Source organism: Microtus oregoni, unplaced genomic scaffold, assembly GCF_018167655.1.
Source record: "Microtus oregoni isolate MIOR12 unplaced genomic scaffold, Mior012 000052F_ref0000163, whole genome shotgun sequence".
Taxonomy (NCBI): domain Eukaryota; kingdom Metazoa; phylum Chordata; class Mammalia; order Rodentia; family Cricetidae; genus Microtus; species Microtus oregoni.
The window spans coordinates 9,863,533-9,886,714 of NW_024543828.1; the positions used below are offsets into that span (position 1 = coordinate 9,863,533).

General features: G+C 42.3%; 1 protein-coding gene across 2 annotated transcripts in view; it reads right to left on the reverse strand.

Moving 5' to 3' along the window:
- The window catches only part of LOC121437516 (integrator complex subunit 6-like), a 52,967-nt gene that overhangs the window by 22,222 nt on the left and 7,563 nt on the right, over positions 1-23,182 (reverse strand). For both annotated transcript variants that reach the window (XM_041637384.1, XM_041637383.1), the window contains exons 3-7: positions 6,459-6,608; positions 5,551-5,640; positions 5,121-5,304; positions 4,733-4,861; positions 1,334-1,497 (exon numbers count right to left, since the gene is read on the reverse strand). In XM_041637384.1, coding sequence (XP_041493318.1) covers positions 1,334-1,497; positions 4,733-4,861; positions 5,121-5,304; positions 5,551-5,640; positions 6,459-6,608 — 717 coding nt within the window. The remainder of the gene's footprint in view (positions 1-1,333; positions 1,498-4,732; positions 4,862-5,120; positions 5,305-5,550; positions 5,641-6,458; positions 6,609-23,182) is intronic.

Here is a 23,182-nt window from a genome sequence, read left to right on the forward strand (position 1 = left end):
TGCTCCAGGACAGCTGGGGCTATACATAGAAACCCTGTCTCAAAACACCCCTCAAAAATGAATCTGTCCAATTTGTAGGATAATGGGTGCAACTGGAAAACACTTTATTAAGCAAGGTAACGCAGGCTCAGAAAGACATATGCTCTCTCTCACAGTGAATCCCAGTTTTTAATGGTTAAATATGCATGTCTAGATAGGAGAGCTAGGTAGGTAAGGGCCAGGAAACTAGGAAGCCCATCAGATGGGGAAAGAAGAGGCCTTAAAGAAGCAAGGTGGCGAAGGCAACAGAATACACGAGCTATTAAAATAGAAGGGGGAACTCTGGGAGCAAAAGGCTAACATGGGGACAGGGCAAAGGGCTGTTAAAGAGGAACACAGGACCCTCAACCAAAATGAAGCGTGTGTGAAAACAGCATAAGGAAGCCTGTTACTTTGCAAGCGAATTTTGAAAAATGAATAATACTCTAAGGTAACCGAAAGGAACCAGCGAGGAAGAAATGAAAGTGCATCTAAATGGAAGCCCACATATTTTTATCTGCACTTCCATTCAAGGACAGAAGACAGCTGTTTGTTCACATTTTTCTCTTGCTCTCATCATTGAGAGCAGCTGCCAACTGCCCATTTTTACATTTTCATGCTTTGAAGCAACATTAACTGCACAAACCAGTCTTCCATTATTTTTCATCATACTGTCCACAGTAAACACGATGACGTATTCAGTATAGGGCTATAGCCTCTTAGAATGTGTGAAGCCCTAGGTTCAGCTCCCAACATTGCCATGAAAAAACAAAACAAGCAAAGCAAATAACAAATAAATAAATAGTGTGAACCACAGAGAAACCTGTCTCAAAAAAAAAAAAAACCAACCAAACAAACAAACAAAAAAAACAGTGTGAATGTTACTTGGAAAAATGTATCTTTTAGGAGGAAGAAGACATTAAAATCATGCTCTCCTAATTTGCTTTCAAATGCATCAAAATAGCCATATCCAAAAATAGCTTCTTATATAAACTATAAAAATAAATAAAAATATTTCAAACTTTGATTACACACACACCAAGTAAATGTACAAAAATATAAATAAAAGCAATGCTTTAATATCCACATGGCAAAGGTAGCAGTACAAAAGACTAAAAAGTATGACAAAATAAAGGAGATCTTCCTCCTTTGCTTTAAGGCATAGAACTAGCTGTTCAATAAAAGATGGGAACCAAAAGACTGCAGTCTACTGGTCTGTGGCACAGCGTAAAAGCCTCGAGCTGTTTCAAAAGCTTCATTGTACTAAAATTAAAAAGCCAGATCGGTGCTTACCCTTTTTGTTTATAATACTTACTAGTGAAGGTAAATTCTGTTCTGGCCAAAAAGATTCTGGAATTGGCCAGTGTCCAACAGGAACACCAGTTTTCGAATTAGGTCGCACATAGATGAGTTTATGGCAGCTATGCCATGGCTGGGCAGCAAATAAGTTGCTTGGCCTACACAGATCCATCAGTCCGTCTGCAAGAGAAACACGGGACAGAAGGCATGACTGTTTTTACAGTTTCTCATCTTCTTGTGCACAACTTTCAGTTTCAGGCAAAGGACAAACTGAAATAAAAAATATGGCTTAGGAAAAATGAAAGAAGGAAAAGGCAGAGACAGAGAGAGAGAGAGAGAGAGAGAGAGAATGTTAATCTAATTTGCCCTTGAACTCCATGCCTCTCACTATTCTTAATGTGCTATGAAAATATGAAGTCGTGTGGAAAACAAGTGCAAAACTAGTTTTATATTTTTTTGAGACCTGGGCACAAAAACTAAGCACATCACAATACAACGGTCATTTTTCAAGAACTTATTTACCAAGTTAGGCAACTGAAATCATTTGTTCTCTGGGGTAGTCTTCACATCTTTGGGATCCCGCAAAATAGATCATGAATTCCATTTTTGCTCTACACTCAATGACCCCCAAAACAAAACATACGCTTTCTAAATGTCCTCGAAACTCGAGACTATGTTGGTGGTATAATCTGTGTGTACATGGAAGTGGGGAATATAAAACAAACGGATCAAGGTTGTTATGAAAAAATTCACCCCATTTTTTCCATGCACCATCAAAATTCTATGTAATCTGACCACATATAATGCAGAGGAATACACCGTTAATGCATTTTAATTATTTAATTATTTAAATTTGCTTGCTTTTTTGGAAAAAAAAAACCCTTATGCCATGATTTGCTAGTCTAAATTACAATTAGGAGGACATTTTAGTTACTTGGGTGCCAATTTTCTTAAATACCAGAAGATCTGATTTACTTATTTTTGCACTATTTTAAAAAAGTAATTACTTCAGATCAGGAGATTTTTCAGGGATTCACCAGGCTCTAGCAAAAACATAGAAATACATTTGAGAATCCCTCTGAAGTTGGGCACACAAGGCTAGGGATGTCCATCTTTCTGAGTAAGTATTACTTCCTTTTATCGGATTCTTTGAGTCTACAGAACTTTGGACAAAGGAAAAACTGGCAACAGAAAGAAAATCTGAGCTACTTATGTGACAGCAAATGCAGCTAGTATTTCCGTTCCTGTTCATGTTAAGGCAGTAAACAGAAAATGATGGGTGGGCAGTCGGTTGCCAGCGCTACAGCACACCCTTCCCTGTATGGTTGGTTCAATATACGCTGTGAGGCCCCAGTCTCCTTTGGCAGATAGTCCTTTTTTTTTTTTTGGTATTTTCAAGACAGGGTTTTCTCTGTGTTGCTTTGTAGCCTGTCCTGAAACTAGCTCTGTAGACCAGGCTGGCCCCAAACTCAGAGATCCACTCTACCTCCCGACTGCTGGGATTAAAGGCGTGTGCCACCACTGCCTGGCTATTAAGATAGTCTTATCTTAAGAATCCAGGAAACTCCTGAAATTAGGCATAAAACATTATGTGTGTGACTTAAGCCCTTTTCTCCAGGGAAAGGAATCTAGATTTTTCCAACAGTTTTTCAAAGGGATACAAAGCCTAAAGAGTAAAACAAGTAAAGAAAACTGTATCCCTTTTTGCCATGGATAGTGAATCCCTTTGGTCTTACCAAAGGCAATCAGGGCAACAAAACACCATGCATGGTAATAATGAAATCTTAGTTTTTTGGTCTCTAGGTCTCTCTCTCAGTCTCTTGGTCTGTGTGTGTATGTGTGGTGTGGTATGGTGTGCTCTGTGTGGATATGTGTTTGTGTGTGTGTATGTGGTATAGTGTTTGTGTGTGTGTGTGTGTGTGGTATAGTGTTTGTGTGTGTGGTGTTACAGTGTAGTGTGTATATGTGTGTTTTTGTGGGGAGTCTATGTTTGTATGTAGCTGTGCAAGGTGATATGGTGTGCTGCATATGTTTGTGTGCATGCGTGTGGTGTGGTATGGTGTGCTATCTGTGTGTTTGTGTGTGGTGTGTTACAGTGTGGTGTGTATATGTGTGTTTGTGTGTGGAGTGTATGTTTGTATGTATCTGTGCAAGGTGATATGGTGTGCTGCGTATGTTTGTGTGCATGCGTGTGGTGTGGTATGGTGTGCTATCTGTGTGTTTGTGTGTATGTGTGGTGTGGTACAGTCTGGTGTGTATATGTGTGTTTGTCTGTGTTGTGGTACAGTGTGGTGTGTGTGTGTGTATGGTGTGCTGTGAGCTTGTGTGTGTGATGTGGTGTATGTGTTTGTGTATATGTGTGTGATGTGGTACAGTATGGTGTGTGTGTGTGTGTTTGTATATATGTGTGTTATAACATGGTGTGCTGTGTGTGTGTCGTATGGTATGGCGTGCTATGTGTGTGGTGTGGTATGGTGTACTGTGTGTGTGCACACACCCATGCTAAGACAATGGAGAAGCAATAACAAAGAAGAGCGCTTTAAGGAAGTCCTGGACGGTATCACCATAATGTCATTTAGTAACCCCCTGATCCTTCTGAAACCCATTCAGAAACATCCATTTGACAAACCATCTGGAGCTTCACTATGGTTTAACTTCCTTATGCAAAATTAGCCAATGATTCTGCACTTTTAGATGCCATATTTTCTGTAAGATCTCATTTGAAGAGAAAACAAAACATTCTGCAATTAAAGAATGGTCAAGAAAATACCAATATACAACCTTACAGAATACTGTAAGTTCCTGAATACACATTCACACTCTTTTGCTGTGGAATGGTAATTAACAAAGATTTCTACGTTTCTTTTTTTGTTTTGTTTTGTTTTTTTCAAGACAGTTTGTTTTTCTCTGTGTAGCTTCAGAGCCTGTCCTGGAGCTCACTCTAGACCAGATTGGCTTCGAACTCACAAAGATCCGCCTGCCTCTGCCTCCCATAGATGGGATTAAAGGTGTGTGCCATCACAACCTGGCTTAACAGAGATTTCATGAAGATACTTTAACATATTTAGTGATCACAAGAGCCAAATCAGATCACTACTCAAGTGACATACCATACTAGATATCCAAATATTCTGGGAGGAGATTGACAAATGAATCAGTTTTAACTAAAAACTAGGGCTAGAAAAAGTACTAATTTTCTTAGGACAATGTTTGCCATGAGGTGGACGTTGCGAGAATTTGCCCACCTAACACATGCATGGGTGAAGATCAAACATTGGTTGTTTAGATGTATGCTCATAAGGACTGGGATGCACAAGGGTACTGAAGATTCCACTGCCACGTGTTTAATATCTTTATTCTTCCACACAATATATTATGGTAAAAAAGTATAGTTGCTGAAAAATGATTACTGTACCTTCTCCAACAGGAAGCGGATCTGGCCCTGTTTTTTCAAAATTAATAACTACACCACTCTGCACTTTTTGAACTAGTGATTCTAAACACTGATTCAACATTCTTTGTGTTCTTACACAGTAGGAGCGACCTATGCCAGAGAGAAAAATAAAGAGCACAAGTTTCATCAAATCAAACAGTGGTCCATAATACAAGTATTTGAAAGCCTAAAATAGGATTTAGAACAATCGTAACTACATTAGCAGGAATGTGGTATGAACAATGACCCTAAGCAGCAGGGTTCACAGACTGTAAAGGCAAACAACCCAAGACTAGCTATGGCATTTAATAAGGGCTATACTCTCCTACCCCAAATTCTTCCTTTGGAAACCTGAAACAACAGCCGTTACCTCCTGTGACTTCACACATCTGTGTGATGGCCGATTCATCAGTTGGTACACTCCCTAGTTGCTCTGGTTCGGTGGAAGCCACTCCAGGCAAGCGCAACACCAGGGCAAATAACCTTTGATCCCAACGAAAAGGTTCTTTGGTTAGTTCACTTCCAGGCAGAGGAGAATTCAAAGGAAGATGAAGCTGATAAGGCAAAATTTGGAAAGGTTCATCATAACAACCCGTACAAAAAAAAAAAAGAAGAAGAAAGAGTTAAGAGTTAAAGGGTTCACTTTGCTTTCATGGAATGCTATAGAATTAAGCCATCTCTCAAGGAGTACCAAGATAGATTTGGGCAAACTTTATTCTTAACTGGAAATACATGCCTCCCACAGAAATAGCTCTATGTTCTGTGCTATTTAGATAAAATTAAAAAAAATTATATCTCACCTCTTCTTGAACGCTAGAAGTACTTGTTAGCTTGTTTCCATCTGTGATGGTAATTAAAATAGACGGCTCCAAGAAAAACGGATTTCTCCCCTAAAACACATTTAGAAAGCGTTAGAGCCGGGTAATGCCATACAACTGTACTAAGACAGTTGCCTGGCCAATGATCCCTCAAACATTACAACGTTTTCCTTGATAAATAAGAAATAAAAGCCTCACCCATACCCGTCAACCCATTCACCTGAGTTCAAATCTTGGCACAGATTAGGGGACACCTGTGGTATAGGCTCTGCAGCCTGGACTTCATGTCTGGGGATATACTGAGCAGAGCGTTTAGGATAGAAAAGAACAAAGGTGGCAGCAGCAAGTGCTTCGCTGACCTCTTCTTTTATCTAGAGCTTTAAAAGTCTTATATTAGGTCTGGGGTGTGCAGGGAGGAAGGGAGAAGTAGAGACAGAAGAGTCTGTCTCCATCTGACACCTTCCAGCATTTTGCAGCACCTGAGCATAGTCTCAGATTTCTGATGATCAAATGACAAGAAATTGTATTTATTATAAAATCTATTGATGAGTTGATGTTTAAGAACCAAAAAAAGTTGACCGGGGCTGGGCTGTGGTGGCGCACACCTTTAAGCCCAGCACTCAGGAGGCAGAGGCGGTGGTTTTCTGTGAGTGCGAGACCAACCTGGTCTACCCAGCAAGTTTCAGGACAGCCAGGGCAAAAGAAAAATGAAGAAAAAAAAGGAACCAAAAAAGTTGCATTTGCTTTGTGATTCTTATGAAATGTACATCTAAAAGGCGCATGAACCTCTTTTTGGTTGACACTACAGATAGCACAAGTCTTGCCTAAATTTTGCACTCGTACCCTAAGTCATCAAAATAAATTAGCTGTACTCACTCAAAAATTGTTACCTGTCCATAATTGTCTATTCCAGATATTAATCTATTGAGATTTAGCAAATCGAATGAGGATCTTAGAGCCTGACCAAGAGTGGTCAGTCCAGAAGCCTGAAGATTTTTCAGTTCGTTCATGAATGTGGCGTGATTTTCCTTCCAACCAGCCTGAAAAGCAAACATTGACAAAGAAATCCTCAATTATGCAACCATTAAGATAGAACGCAAATAAGGACTAAATAACACAGTATCAAGCCTCTGACAAATTAATCCCTCTTTAAACTAATTCCATTCTATATCTCAACTATTCAAGTGGAAGCAAAGTAAGCAGTCACTTTGCAATAGTTCTACTAACTTTAATGATCAAAAGCAAGAAGTCAAGCAAACAATACATTCATTCATGATAGCAAGCAGGAGGGCTTTGTTTCAAGAAGGTAATCTATATTGAGGCTCAGCCAAACCTACTGACACACATCAACCCCCTCATCTCAAGCCTGGGGTAAGGGCAGAGTAAGCACCAATTATTTAGTAAATGCACTGTCTTTGATGGAGGGGGAGGTCATTGAGGGTCTGAGCTACCGGAATTGTGATAACTAATACTCTTCTTGAGCAAGCTTCCCTTTTAAATGACAGTACAGAACTATACACATAGAGTGGCTTGAGAGATGGCTCAGTGATTAAGAGCACCTGCTGCTCCTGCAGAAAACTCAGGTTTGGTTCCCAGCACATATACTGGGGGGCTATCAGCTCACTGTAACTCCAGTTCCTAGAGACCAACATCCTCTTCTGGTTTCTGGGGGCACCTGCACACATGTGTGGCACATGTACAGACAAGCAAGCACACATAAACACACATAGTTAAAAACCAATCGATCGGCAAATAAATAAAACAGCCATATTTATTGGGAGACAATCCCGTTGGCACAATTAAAGATTCAGAAAGTCCCGAATCTAGAATAAGAAGGAAAAGAAAAGGTTTTGCAATGAAGTAACGGCTTCTAGACACCCCCAAAAGCTATAAATAGCAGCAGAGAGCCAAAACCTCAAGGTCAACAGTCAACTGTTGCTGTGATTAATTAGTCGGCAGAATTGGAGGAAGGAAAGGATTGTACTGCCCGGTCAGCAGTGACTATAAAACAAAGCAACAGTGAAGTCCAAGAAGAGAAGTCAAAAGACGGCGGTGGCAGCTTTTAGTAAGTCACAGAGGAGTGTGTCAGCGAAGGTGAATGCAGATGGCGCAGCCTGGCCACATGGAAGAGCAAATGTCAGTCACTTGTGTCTGGAGGATACCGAGGACAAGGATGATAAGCTGAACCCTGAAGTTACACTAACCAGGGCAGTCACAGTTAGTCACAAAGAGGAAGCAATACAGGGATGAACCCGGTAATTTATATTTACTATTTAGCTAAAGTCATAATGCCCATTATCAATACAACTACAGCAAACACTGTTCTAGTCTCATCGTCTCTGAAAGCACAATAAGACACAGAAGCTAAAAGAACAAATGAGCACAGTGTGAAGGGAAAAAAGGACATTAGGACAAGCCTGAAGATGACATGTCTCATTGATGTGAGAAGTCGAAAGGACCATCAAAAGAAGAGAACAGTTCTTAAAAGGATGATCTTGCTGGAGAAGCACTAATAACATTATTAGTGCTCTGGAGAGGCTATACGGCTGAAGTCAAGGCTAATGGGATAATTTGGGCTCTGATTATTAAATGCTTTGCACAGCACACTCAGGACTTTGGATTGCATCTGCAGCCCTGGGAAGAGGAACTCAGTGTTCTTTTTAATTAGGGGAGTGGTTTGATCAGATCTGCATTTTAGCAAGATCGGTCTGCTAGGAGCTGGAGACTAAATTGAGGGGTGGAGGGAAGACTGGAACTTGAGGCAGGAAAACTGGTTTGGAGGCTGTTGCAGCAGCTAAGAGCAGAAGTGAGGAAAGCCTGAGCCAGGGCGGCAGCCTGGGCTAGGGCGGCGAGGAGGAGAGGGGATCGCAGACTAGTGAAGGACTTCAAGAGGTGGTGGAGTTGGATGGATTCAGTGCTGAATTTACTGGGATGGATGAGAGCAAAGATGTCATGCGTTAGGTTTGGGTTTCCAGCTTGGGAAAACACGAACAATGGAATCTTTATTTCAGTCAGTAGTCTTAGTAACACTACAAATTTACCTTTCTACCTATATTGAGTGTTGAACTCGGAAAAGGCCAGAGGACAGGCGTGACTAAAGAGAAATGACTGTCCTAATTTGGAAATCATTTCAAAACTCACCAATATTGTCCAATGTGGTAGGACATGCTTTAGAAGCCCAGCACTCATATGGAGGAGACAGTGCAGCCAGACTACAAATGAAACCAAAGGCCAAGCTGGACTTAGCTCAAAAGGAGGGAGCAAGATGGCTCTGAGAGGAAAAGTGTTTGCCATCAAGCCTCGCGGCTTGAGCTCAAGTCCCACGACCGACGTTGTCCTATTACCTGCGTATGCGTGCCATGACACACACACACACACACACACACACACACACACACACACACAAATGAATAAATAAACAAAATATGGGAGGGGGAAGGCTCTGCTGCTAAAGGCACCTTCTGCCAAGCCCGATGACCTGAGTCTAATCTTTAAGACCCACATGGTGGGGTGAGAAACACCTCCTAAAAGCTGCCCTTTGACCTCTACACGTACTCTGTGGCATGCTCACATCCCGCCCCGCAGGTACACGGCTAAATACATAAATAAACCAATAGCTATTACCAATTTCAATGGGCAGCTGGGCTTACTAGTGCACCGTTGTAATTCAGCACTCAGGAGACTGAGGCAGGGCTGAAAGCTTGAAGCCAGCTTAATCTACAAACTGAGGGCTTGTCTCAAAAACAGTCAAACAAGAAACAAAATAGGGAGACAAACCAACAGGGATGTAGGGCCATGGTACTGTTCGCCTAGCTTGCACGAGGCACTGGGTTTGATCACCAGCAGCGGGTTAAGAAAGGAGTTGACAGAGGGGACCAACTCTCTGGCACTTAAAAAATTGCACGCCTCCTGCTTTTACCACTCACACACCTATTTGTCGGGATACTTACTCCTTAACATTTCCTTCCATAGCACAGCTTGAAAGCATTGTACAAATGGTTTCAATGTCTAAATATCTAACATCTGTTTTAGGTCAATTTTTAGCCTTTATATTGAATTGAACAATATGAAAAAATTTTAATGTCATTTCATACTTGAGTGCTACAATGTGTTGAAAGCAAGGGGTTTCTTGATAGCTGCCTGGATCCTACTTCAAGAAAAAAAAAAGTAAATGGCCCTATATCTGTTTTCCATAAAGAAGAAGGGCTAGAAGATAAGAATTTTAAAATTTAGAAAACACTAACAATATAACTAATTCCTTTCTAAAAAGCCATTATAAAGAAACAGCAGGAGAAAGTACATGTTAATATTCTCCATTCATTGCTCGAGGTTATAGCTTTTACAGTTCAATCCAGGACAGCTAATGTGTCTTTTTCTTTTCAAAGTACAGATATTCAAACTCGGGTCTCTTGAATACTAAGTCCACACTCTACCACTGAGCCACAACCCCTAATGTTTCTTTTATCTGGACTGGGAACTGAACCTATGGCATCATGCATGCTAGACAAGCAGTATACCACCAAGCTGTATCCCCAACCAGGCATTTCTTTCAAATGACTCTACTTCTAAGACATTCTACTCTTGTGTGAAATTATATATATGGTTTTTCAAGACTGGGTTTCTCTATAGCTTTGGAGCTTGCTGTCCTGAAACTCACTCTGCAGACCAGGCTGGCCTCAAACTCACAGAGATCCACCTGCCTGTTTCCCGAGTGCTGGGATTAAAGGTGTGCTCCACCACTGCCCAGCACTTCCATATTCTTGCAGAACTATGCTTACAAAGTACATTCATGCTTCATAATGGCTCAGAACAATCCACCCAAATAGGTACATTATCATTCTATTTTGTTCAAACAAGCAAGGAAGAGGTGAGATTTGGTTCTTTTTTGTGGAAGGAGCAATGATGACAAGTAGAGCCTCATGTGGCTACTCTATGGAGCACTTGAAATGCGCAGAGTCAAAATCAAGATGTGGCATAAGAACGGAATCCATATAGGAGCTTTGCGTGGTGTCGCGGTCAGAACCCAGGGATCTTCCCATGCCAGGCAAGGAATCTACCACAGACTTACTTCCCCAGCTCTACACACGCGGTTTTGAGAACAGCGCCTCCGCCAGCAAATAATGCAAAATCTCAGTATTCATTTTATGCTGATTGTATTAAAATGATACCCTCTGAGACACATTCGGTTAAAATAAACTAATAAAGGGTTGGAGAAATGACTCAGTGGTTAGGAGCGCATACTGCTTTTGTAGAGGATACAAGCTGGATTCCAACAGCCATGTGCACAACCACCTGTAACTCCAGCTCCGCAGGCTCGTCCCCCTCTGGCTTCTGAGGGCATATGGGCTCATAGGCACATATCCACATATAGACACACGTTTATGTAATTGAAGAATAAAATATTTTCAAATGTACTAGCAAAGCTAATAGGACATAGTCTAATATAATCCAGGTAAGCTCCTGTTCTTTCTGTCTTAGCCTCCCAAGTGTTAGAACTAAATGTACATGCCACCACAAAGGGATTTTTTTTAAATGCTGCTACTTGACTATTTTAAATTTTATACGGCAGGCAATGTATTATTACTTTTGGTCACCGACGATCTGCCAGGGACTTGGAGGTCAGACATAAGGACTGGCCTTTGAGAGAACAAACAATGGAGTCATTACAGATTGCAGGGCCAGGAGAAACCAGATAAAACAATGCCTCTGAAAGACCAGTCTGGTAGCAACAACCAAAACAGACCAAAGGAAAGGAAAATGGAAGTCAGAAAAAGAAACTATATAGCAATCCAGGCCTGGCACAATCAGGGACAGAAGCAGAACAGGATAGAGGCAGAGTAAATTGAAAAACCATACCAAATGCACAAGCCATGACTCAGTAATGGAGGCCAGGCCTAAAAGGGGAAGGAAGAGGACCACAGCGTTCCTATCCTGGGAGACCTAGAGAACGGAGGCTTCGGGTAAAGAAGTAACCTGGGATGATGAAATCCAAAATTAAGAATTCCTAGTCTTCACAGATCAAGTTTTAAAGTTGTCTCAGAGATAATTACAGTGGATAATGGCAGATAATATTTACCAGTATTTATTCTCTAGAAACACACAAATGCAAAGTGTAGAATATGATACATATATACATATCATTCTTAGCTTAGCCTCAGAAGCACACACAAGGCAAGTGGTATTATTATTTTTTTTTCGAGACAGGGTTTCTCTGTAGCTTTGGAGCCTGTCCTGGAACTAGCTCTTGTAGACCAGGCTGGCCTCCAACTCACAGAGATCCACCTGCCTCTGCCTTTCGAGTGCTGGAATTAAAGGCGTGCGCCACCACCGCCCGGCCAGTGAGTGGTATCATTATGTCCATTTTCTAGATGAAGACACTGAGGTTCATCCAGGCTAAGCCAGGATTTGAAGCAAGACAGCCTAACCTTAGAGCATCTCCCTCCATAGAAGCCACTACATACTCTTTCACATATTCTATATGCGACCCCATAGACAGGCTCTGCTAGATGAACTTCTAAGTTCAGGGTTAGTAGAGTTTTCAAATTTCATTTTCCCTAATGGCTAAGTACATAACACTTGAGGTGGGGGCAGTAAATTCAAAAGTATATGACCTTGGTCTAGCCTGTCATTGACTAACCTGGCATGGTCCAGAATAAGTGTCTGGGGCACTGTTTCTTCATCCAAGAAATGAAAGGGCTATAAAACCACTGCTAAGCCAGGCATGATAATACACGCCTTTAACCCCAGCACTCGAGAGGAAGAGACATCTAGGCAGTGAGTCTGAAGTCAGTCTGGTCTACACAGAGAATTCCCGGCCAGCCAGGGCTACACAGTGAGACCCTGTCTTAAATAAAAAACAAAAAACAAAACAAAAAAACTAACATCCCTTCTGATTTTCATATCCAATAATATCACGCCCCATAACAATCCTTATAAACATTTATTAACCCTATAGTTCTATGTCTTATAATAATCATTTAAGTAAAACTGACCAATAGAAGGAAAATACCTGCTGTCTTATAAAGTATGCTAATTTAGACATTTAATTTAAATTTGCATAGCCAACTCAAAATATCTTTTTATATCAATAGAAAATTTCTGCATATCAGTGACCTCGGTTCTGTTCTCAGCTCTGCCTGACTGGTCACTAGCCACCTATTCCCAGTTACACCAGTACACAGCAGAGAGAATCTCCTTAGAGTTGGAAAGCCTAAGAGGTTTCTCACCGACATCTTCTCTGCCTTCTAACCTAACTGCTGGGTTTACCACCCAGCAACCAGTACTGTCTTTCCCAGATATGCTAAAGCCTCTTTTAATTGCCTTCTTTGTTCTCTGATATGATATACTTATGAGGGAGTCCTAAACAGAACAACAGGGGAGGGGGTATCATTATGTAATATTTGAATCAGGAATAAAGGTGTTACTTAGAACTCAGAGCTGACTGTCATGGCTGATGTCTGTAATCCCCGCACTTGGGAAGGCTGAGGCAAGAGGACACTTAGCTGGAGGCTAGCCAGACCCTGTCTCAAAAACAAACAACCAAGGGACTCTCACTGGTTCTTGTGTCTACTTCTCTACTGGCTTCGAATGGAGGAGGAAAAAGAAACATTTACCAGCCTTCACCTCCCACCCTCAAATCTCCCCATCCAGAACTGCATCCCACTTCTCAGAGTCCATTTCTCTCAGGTAGCGTTGTTTGTAATAGAGGAACTCTGCCCTCTGTTAAACCATGCCAGCAAGTATAACCAAGTGAAGGAGTTAGAAGATCAACTGTGCTTGAAGGGGAGGGATGAGGGAGTGGCATTAGAGCCCTGTCTCAAAGCGTCTGTTCCATTTCTAAAGGTCATTTGTAAGCCTTTTCCAAAATATCGGTGACCTTGCTTGACTTTGCATAATTCATAAGTTTAATCAACACTGTTAACATTCCCATCCAAAGTAATGTATAAAGATTGTTAAGCCAGCTACACTTAAATGTCCATGTAGGAAGTGTCCCTTACAGACTGTGCGTAAACTGAGCAGCTATAAAGATAAAAATAGATTATTGAGATTCTCTAGTATGGTTAGCTATTGAAAGGTACCCGCAGTGAAACTTTTCAGAGAGAAGAAAAAACCCTTACGTGTTACAGTTCTGTCACACAGCAGGCAGTGATCTCTCTAGAATAGCACAGCTTCCAATGACCCCCAGCTTAATGCTGGGCCACGGCACTGACTCATGTGGGGGCACATTCGTTCCTCAACCTATCTTGACATTCTCCTGCTGGTCCGGTCCAAGACTCCCCAGCTGAGGGGAGCCCTTCATAGAGACCGAACAACAAGAGCTGCTGTTGACACCAGGGAGACAATACACGGTGCTTTCCCTCCTAGGCGCACATTTTGTTTTGCATGAAAGGAAATGAAATCAGCCTGCTAGTATTTGTTCTTCACAAGGGTATGCTAAAGAGCTATTCTAGACTTTGTGCGTCTTTGTAGATGGTTACAAACTAGATGATTAACGGATTTGAGTATTTTCCCAGATGTCCCAAGTTAAAGCCACAGAGTCTAAATATAGCAGGGCCATCAATTCTCTTGTTGAAAGATAAACAGTTTTCCTTTTTTCCATCTGCTCTCCATAAGTTTAGGGAAAGCTGCTCTGCAGCAACCCAGACAATTGGAGTAAATCAATTGCAACAGTATTTTTTAACCAATTCACTTTCTTCTTCAATTTGATATTATATCATCTTTGTCATCACGAACAGTTTCGGTGTCAGTGAACTGATGAGAAGGATGGATTGATGTAAAAAATGATCTGCCCAGCTTCTCCAAGCAACCTTCTCTCTCCAGAAGACAAATGGATTCTCTCTTGGTCCCTGCCCTTAGCTTTATGCCAAATACTTCAACTTTCAGTGTCAAGAATTTTCTCCTCATCATTAAAATAGATTCTAACACTTCAATTCTCCACTCACACACCCCCACTTTGGGGGCTTGTTTTGGTTTGTTTTCGGGGGCGTTCAAAGTCCTTTTTGTAAAAATATTGATTTGCACTTGGTGATGGCAGCATGTGCCATTAATCCCAGCGCTCATTCGGGAGGCAGAGGCAGGCAGATCTCTGTTAATTCGAGGCCAGCCTGATCTACAGAACAAGTTCCAGAAGCTACACAAAGAAACGCTGTCTCGATAAACCCAAAAGGAAAATGATTTGTTTCATCTTATTCATGTTTTGCGTGCTGGTGTGTAGGGTACCATATGCACATGTGGTGTCCAGGGAGGCCAGAAGAGGGCTTCAGATCCCTTAGAACTGGAGTTACACAGATGGTTGGGAGCTGCCCTGTGAGTGCTGGGAACTGAACTCTGGTCCTCTGTAACAGCAACAAGTACTCTTAAATTGCTGAGTCATTTCTCCAGCTCCACTTTTAGCTTTTTTTTATGAGGCAGGGTCTCATTCTATAGCCCAAACTGCTCTGGAACTCAATATATAGAGTGGGCTGGTCTTAAACTCATGGCAGTCCTCCAGCCTCAGCTTCTGAAGCGCATGAAGTTTCTAGACAGACCCAGAACTGTTTTTGGACTCCAGTCTCTATATAGGAGATGTATCGATAACTGAACACCATGGCAGCTGAAATCACTAAAATAGCCACTTGAATTGTTTTCATCTAAGCTACCCATGAAGGGAGGTGTTAAACTTAGGAAGCCCATATTGGGAAGACACAAGATCATCACGAGAACGGAATTGTCACTTTGTGAACCTACCTCCTCCTAAAAGTCTCATTTCACGTGACATTCTGCCACCCTCTGTGACACATTATTTCCTTCAACACTGAGCTATTTAACTTGGTTTTCTTTGTGAAGATTTTCATTTTTTTTTCTTATTCGATTTTAGCCTGGAACCTGCTATGTAGAAGAAGCTAGCCTCAAAGTCACAGAGAAGCAGTCTTTGGCTCTTGCATTTGACTCAAGGTACTGATACTTTTAGGAGGCTCAAAGAGTGCATTTGGTTACTCTTTGATTAGTATAGCTCTTTCTTACAACATACTTGTTTAAGGACGGACTGTGCAATTCTCTTGGATTCCTTTTTGTTTGAATTACTTCTTGACGGCCTCTGTGTCTTCGAACTTGCTAAAATGTGAAAAGTTCATTCTAATTCACTAAATGACTTCTCTGCTTGAGAACACAGAATGCTATCATTTCATGGGTACGACTACTGATGTCCATCCACGTGCTTCAGACAAGACAAAAAAAAAAAAAAAACAGATGGCGGCGGCACTCACCTTTAATCCCAGCACTCAGGAGGCAGAGGATCTCTGTGAATTCGAGGCCAGCCTTATCTACAAAGCGAGTTCCAGGACAGCCAGGGCTGTTACACAGAGAAACCCTGTCTTGGGAAGAGGATGTGAATTTGGTTCCCAGAACTCACATCAGGTAGCTCACAACCCCTTGCAACTCCAGCTGAGGAGATCGAGCACCCTCTTTTGACCTCTGTGGGCAGTTGCACTTAGATACACAAACACACACACACACACACACACACAAAGAAACAAATCAGTAAACATTTTTAAAAACTACTGTGCAAATTGCATGTACTTTTGTTTCAATATTGCTTTCAATATTAGACTTGTTTTCCAAGGAGTCTCACTATATAGCTCAGGCTAGTTTCAAACTCACAATCCATATGCCTTAGCCTTCTGACTACTAGAAAGCCAATTATGTGACATCCAGCCTAGCTACAGTGACATTTTTATGGAACACATATACATAATAAAAATGCACAATGGCCTAGGGGAAAACACACATGGTCAGGAATGAGACTGAGCAAACATAACAAAACAGCTGCCCAGAACAGAATGGTCATTTATGACTTTATAATATTACACATCATCTCTTCCCAATGGACTACTTGTTTTTAAATATATAACAAAAAAGTTATAAACTGATTTGCACAAAATAAAAGCAACATGTCTTCATTGTTGAAAATCCACACATAAAAAGAAAACGAGTCTGTTCAATCGACCTTCACCACCTGGATTCTGAAGTAATCGTTGATAGGAGTCGTGTGAAAACCAAACTTTGTAGCAGCAAACAGAAACAGTATAAATTGGGGTGCCACTTGCCAACTTAAACAAGTGTGCAGTGGAACACATTAAGCACCCCAAGGAGCTACTTTCCAAAACTTCAAGTAATTTCTAAATCACCTGGAATTCCTCAATTACTCCATTTCCTGCCATCCAGTCCTACAGTTTTCTCCAGGCCTTCTCAGGAAGGAACCATGGAAATAATCCAGTCAGATCCTTTCATTTAACAGATGAAAAAACTGACACCATAAAAGGTTAAGTGACTTGCCCAGGGATCATGGGTGTAATTAGTAGCAGACTCAAGTTAAAAACCTAGGTCTCATGCCTTCCCGCCCAGCAATGTTCACACGACTAAAATGGCACGAACTGCAGGAAATCGTGGCAGTGGAAAACGTTGCTTTCCAGGCCGGATGTACTATGGCCAGGTTTTGAAATTTGCTTTATATAAAGATACCTAGGTACTGAATCTACTTTTAACATATAATGTAAAAGCATCACATTGAAATGCAGTTTACGCAGGGCATGGTGGCACACTTAAGTCTAGCACCTGGAAGGGAGGGGTAGGTTAGTATCTCTGTGTTCAAGGCCAGCCTTGTCTGGGTAGCAAGTTCCAGGACAGTCAGGACTATAGAGAGAGGCTATCTCAAAAAAAATGAAATTTACAGCGTTAATATACCTGTGGAAAAGTTCTCATGGGAATGAAAGATCTGCTTTGTGCATCACTGGCATCCCTGTTTGAGAAATAGGCAGAAGGGATTCCTTACCGGTAGTCCAATGCCATGGCTGAATTAAATGTTTGATACTGTCCCAAGAATCCCACAGTCTATTGCCTAGTTATGCAGGCTCTCTTCCATGGAGACAGAAATGCAGAGACTGGGGCTTCTCACTAAACAAATGTGCTTCTAGGCAACTTCGGGGGCCAATATAAAGCAAACCATCTTGGTCTGGTTCAGGCTAACAAACCATTACAGGTCATACTCCACTCCCTCCCCCATTCCCTCAGCAGCCTCTCTCCCCCATCATTAGAAGAGCAGTTTAAAAGCACCTTTTGTCACATCATCCCCCCCCCAAGTCACACCCTTAATGGGATACTTTCAGTTCACTTCCTTCCCTCTCCCTTCCCCACCCCAGGCCTCCAGTTGCCTGGCTGTGAATCTCTAGCTCCTTTGTTAAGTGAGAAGCTAAGAGTTGCGAGCAGAGGGGCAAATCACACTCAGCAGGTCTAAGAGATGTTCTGGCTGCGTGTTAGACCCAAAATGGTGACGTATAAATTTATAGACAGACACACGGAGCAGTTACCAGGGAGTTCTAAAAAACCAAGCAAGCTAGACGTGACCCTGTAGGCATGGAGAGTCTTTGAAGGTTCTTGGGGAGGGTGATGTGATGAAATGAAATCTAAAAGAAAGCTAACATTCGGTGTGAGTGGAGAGAAGGACCATGGGAGGCCCCTGGTGGACCAATCCGACGGTTGGTATAATGTTCAAAGCATTCAAACATTGAGCGCTTGGACTGAAGTAATGACAGCAAAACCTAGTTTAAGACAGGCGTGTAGGAGGTATTTCAAAGGGATGCCAGCTAGGTCACAGGAAAAAAGATGGAAAGAAAGAATCAAAGCTGCATCACGGTTTGCTGTCAATCCTAAGTGATTAAAAAGTGGGAGTACAGAAGGTTTAGATCTGTGGATGCTCTACCCGTGACGGAAGACATATCAGAGTCAGCTGAGAGACCTGGGTGAAAAACAGAAAGTGGGAAGCATCCGTACAGACAGAATGGCTGAAACTATGAAAAGTGCAGGATGTTCGCCAGGCGGTGGTGGCGCGTGCCTTTAATTCCAGCACTCAGGAGGCAGAGGCGGGAGGACCTCTGTGAGTTCAAAGTCAGCCAGGTCTACAAAAAAAAAAAAACAGAAAGAAAGAAAGGAAGGAAGGAAGGAAGGAAAGAAAGAAAGAGCAGGATGCATTCATTCCACAAAGAAAAAACTTAGGAGCTAAGATAGAAAAGCAGAGAAGCAGACTAGAGGAAGTGACAAGTTTCTGGAAAGAAGAGGCAGCTACTTTTAAATTTAGCTAAGGGCAAGGGGAAGAAACATTAGTAAACTCCTTGGGAAGTAATGCAAAAGCCCAAGGCATTCTTTTTTTGTAATATTTATTTATTTATTTATTTATTTGTTTATTTATTTATTATGTATACAATATTCTGTCTGTGAGTATGAAGAGGGCAACAGACCCCATTACAGATGGCTGTGAGCCACCATGTGGTTGCTGGGAATTGAACTCAGGACCTTTGGAAGAGCAGGCAGTGCTCTAACCACTGAGCCATCTCTCCAGCCCCCAAGGCATTCTTTTTTAATTTGTATTTCTTATTACTGTGCATGTGTGTGAGACCATGTGACCCGGTACAAATGCAGAGGTCAGAGGACAACTTTGTGAAGTCAGTTCTTTCCCTCCACCTTCAGTGGCTTCTGAGGCTCACACTCAGGTTGCCAGGCCTGTGACGTCAGTGGTTTTGCCCAATAAAATCTCATCAGCCCTGCCCAAGTAGTTCTAAAGGAAAGAAACCCTAAGGCTTTAATAAACCATATTTTCTCAACAGTAGTATTTCTTGGCTGCACAAATAAAACTGCTGAGTCTTTTGTTCAAGAGCATTCACATCCCAGAGTTTGGCTGTGGGTACTAAGTTTACCTGGTTATTCAAGCCAAGGGGCAGGATGTGAGTAATTAGAACAGTGGTTCCCGATGCTGTGACCCTTTAATACAGTTCCTCATGCTGTGCTGACCTCCAACCCTAACATTATTTTCATTGCTACTTCATAACCGTAATTTTGCTACTATTATGAATCAATATAAATATCTGATATGCAGGATATCTGATAAACGAGCCCAGTGAACTCACTGCTGCCCCCCTCGCCCCCTCTCTGCCCAAGGGGCTGAGACCCACAGGTTGAGAACCGCTGAATTAAAACATGGCAAGTAGTAACGAATTGTAGAATCAGGAGAATTTATACAAAGCTCTGCTTTTTCTGTGAGCCTGTGGCACACTACCACAAAAGTCTGCATGTAGTGTTTTCCCAGTCAAGACCTCAGTGGTCATTCTGCCACGTTGGTTCTTCTTTGAAACCCTCCTCTCCATTGCAGGTCATCTAAATAAGTAAGAGAGAGCTGTGTCTGGTGCACGCTTTGAGGAGCATGGGAGATCTGGATGAAAGGAGGACCAGCAGGGGAGGCAGAGTGACAAGTGTCTGGGGTTGGAGAGAGATGGTTCAGAGGCTAAGAGCACTGGCTGCTTTTCCCAGAAGTCCTGAGATCAATTCCCAGCACCCACATGGTGGCTCACAACCATCTGTAATGAGATCTGGTGCCCTCTTCTAGTGTGCAGGCATACATGCAGGCAGAAGCTGTATCCATAATAACTAAATAAATTTTAAAAGCAAAACAACAACAAAAATCCTGCTTCAACTACAGGTTACAGATTAGAAGACGTCTACCAAGCGTCTTCTGTGGAGGGCACTAAATGCTTTTCTTCCCTCACAACAGTAATGTTTATCATTACTGGTAAAGCAAAGAAACAGTCATTTCTAGCCATCTCTGAGTAAGCCAGTTTGCCAACCTGCTGCTGTTCTTACCAGGCCTCCTCAGCTTCCCCACTTGCCAGAATAGACATAATGTACCCTATCTCAAGCTCCATCCGCTCTGCATCCGAATGACTCCACATCTGTGCTAAAGAGGGGTCCAGCTGGGAGATAGCAAAGGCAGAATATGTACACTAATAGTCACCTAGAAGTAGCCAACCAGCCAGCCAATAAAAATAACATTTGCCGCAGTCATTTCCCCTGGCTGGGTGGTTCCTACGCTCTATCATCTTAGAAGAGTCTCTGGACTGGAGGCACGCGGCTATCAGCTGTGTTGCCTAGCCTCTCTGGGCCCCAGATAAACGTCTCTGACTTATCAACTAAGTGCTGATAATAATACCTTTGACACAGGCTGACAGGGGAGATAAACTAAATAAACACCTTATATTCACTGGCAAACTGCCCTGTATATAAGCCTTGCTCAGTAGGCATCAGCTGCTATTATTAGAAAGCAAGAGTTTGAGTGCTCACTTTTCCAAGGAAGCAGATACAAGTCAATTCATATCTAAACTATATGGCATGCCATACGGTCTAAACAACACATTTGACCATAAGATAGGATTTAGGAGGACCTAAACCTTGGCTCTAAACTCTTCCTTCTAGTGCCGGGCCTCACACACTCAATTAATGCAGCACTGAGCCCCACTCTAGCCCCTCCCACATCTTTTGCATGTTATTAGCAGGCTTATCTGTACTTGCGGGCTCATAATTACACATTTATCCTTCAAATTGGAGCCTTTATAGAAACAATGCAATCAGATGGCCCTGGAAACCCCATTAGGAAGTCGAATCCCCAGGAGGCAAAACTCCTAGGTACTTTCTTGCCAGGTGGACCACCCCACCACTAGGAATCACTCCCCTTTCAGACCTCTGATGACTTCCCATGAGAAGACAGGGCTGTGCAAGGAGCATTAAAACCTCCGTGAGAAAACAATTCAAGCTCCCTTTGGTTTTTTAGGTTTGCACTATGCTGAGCTGAAAAGTGGATTCTTTATCATACTTTTCCCGGGGAATCTGAAGCCAAGTAGCTAGGGAACTCTAATAAGGGGCACAGTAAAGACCTTAATAAATACTTTAACAGCACTGAAAGCCTGAAACGTTTAGTGACACCAATGAAAACATGTTGCAAATGGAATCCTGAATTATCACAGTTAGATTCGTTCACATGTGTACTACATTATACTTAGCCCAGGAAAAAAATTCTAACCCAACCAGTTGGGTCAGCAACTGCATCCAAAAACCTAAGCAACCAAACTAGCTTTTGGTACAGCCAAGAATAGGATGCTTTCATATTTTGCCCCAGGGCTGAGGGTTATCGAGCCGTCAACTCTGAACTGTAAGACAACCTTTCATGTATAAATGAGGCCTTTATGATGGTGTTCATTTTAAACAGGACTCTGAGAGAAAGGATCCTCCCCTTCAGAACAATTTCCAGGGCCTGAACACCAGAAACTACATTCAGAAAAAGGACAGAGCGGCCCTGCTCACGGAAATGCAGTGTAAGTCATGTACGTCACTTTATATTTCCAGGCAGCCACTTTTTTTTTTTAAAAAAAGTGAAAGCTAAGGATGGTGATATGTGCCTATACATCAGTCTCTAAAGGCCTCTAAACAGGTAGTTAGCAGCAGGAAAAATCACTTGATCCCAGGGGTTCGAGGCCAGCCTAAGCAACATGGTAAGAACACACACACATACATACACACACTGAGACACACACCAAAAAAGAAAAAAATAACTGGATTATTATGGAATTTATTTAACAAAAAATAGAAGAAAAATATATTTGCATTGTCCAGCACACTTATAAACCATCCCTTTTGAAGGGCTCAGCAATCACATGGCTTGTGGACGCTATGCTGAACAACAGAAAAATATAAAATCTTGGGCCACTGACATGGGTCAATACTTATTCCCAGCCTGCCGACCACAGTCCTACCCCTGCCTCCACACAGTGGAAGGGGAGACCCAACACCTTCTGACCTCCACACATGCACCAGGGTGGCCTATGCCAATGAGAACAAGGCCAACAGAAAAACACATAAGCCACTGTAAAAAGTAGGACTAGCTGGCATATTTGAAAAAGACATGCCGACGCCTCTGCCATCTCAGCCCCTTGCTGTCTCTATTGGAGCCTTTTCCAAATCCTCACCCAGCACTGGAAGAGCCAAGCCCTGACAGAAAGCTCTGAGGAAGAAAGGGGGAGTGGAGCAATGGATGTGTTTTTAACAAATCAAGCTGGAAACCCAAACTCATTTACCAAAAGAAAGAAGAATAAATACAATAGTTCTATGGCCGAGAGACCTCTATGGGTTAAAAGGCTTTCCTGGGGAGGAAGCTCTGGGAAGTCAACCATCACAGGCAACCCTGTAGTCAAGAGATAAGTATACCAGGCTTCCAACAACTACCCGTGGGCTTGGACTAGATCTCTAAGGGAACAGGAGACTCCCGTTTAAAGATCTAAATGAAAGGAGTTATGTTTTCTTTATTCCGATCCCACCCCCACCCCCACAGAGGCCCCTTCAATCTGGCCCTTCCCTAGAAAGCACATTTCTCCCCCACGACATAGAACAGATGCCTTGTTTGGCTACTATGGAACTAAGAACCCTGTGTTCTCGGCAGTTCGGATTCTCTTCCAGAAGCGAAGACAAACTGAAAAGGAAAATATTTGCCTTCTTACCTGCACCTGGCCCCTGCATCCCCGATCCCAGTGCCGAGATCAAATACTTTCCAGTAGCCAGCACTAACTGAAAAGCAGGCAACTTCAACTAAACCTCCTGCATGACAGCACCTTGCCACTTCCTCTCCACGCTGGCCCTGCTTCGACAAGTGCTGTGAAATACTAAGCAAACAGAGGCAGACAACACAGCTGCCCGTCTTTTCTCCAAATCCCCCCCAGACACCTTCTTCTCAGGAGAAATATACAAACAGTCGCTTGTCAGT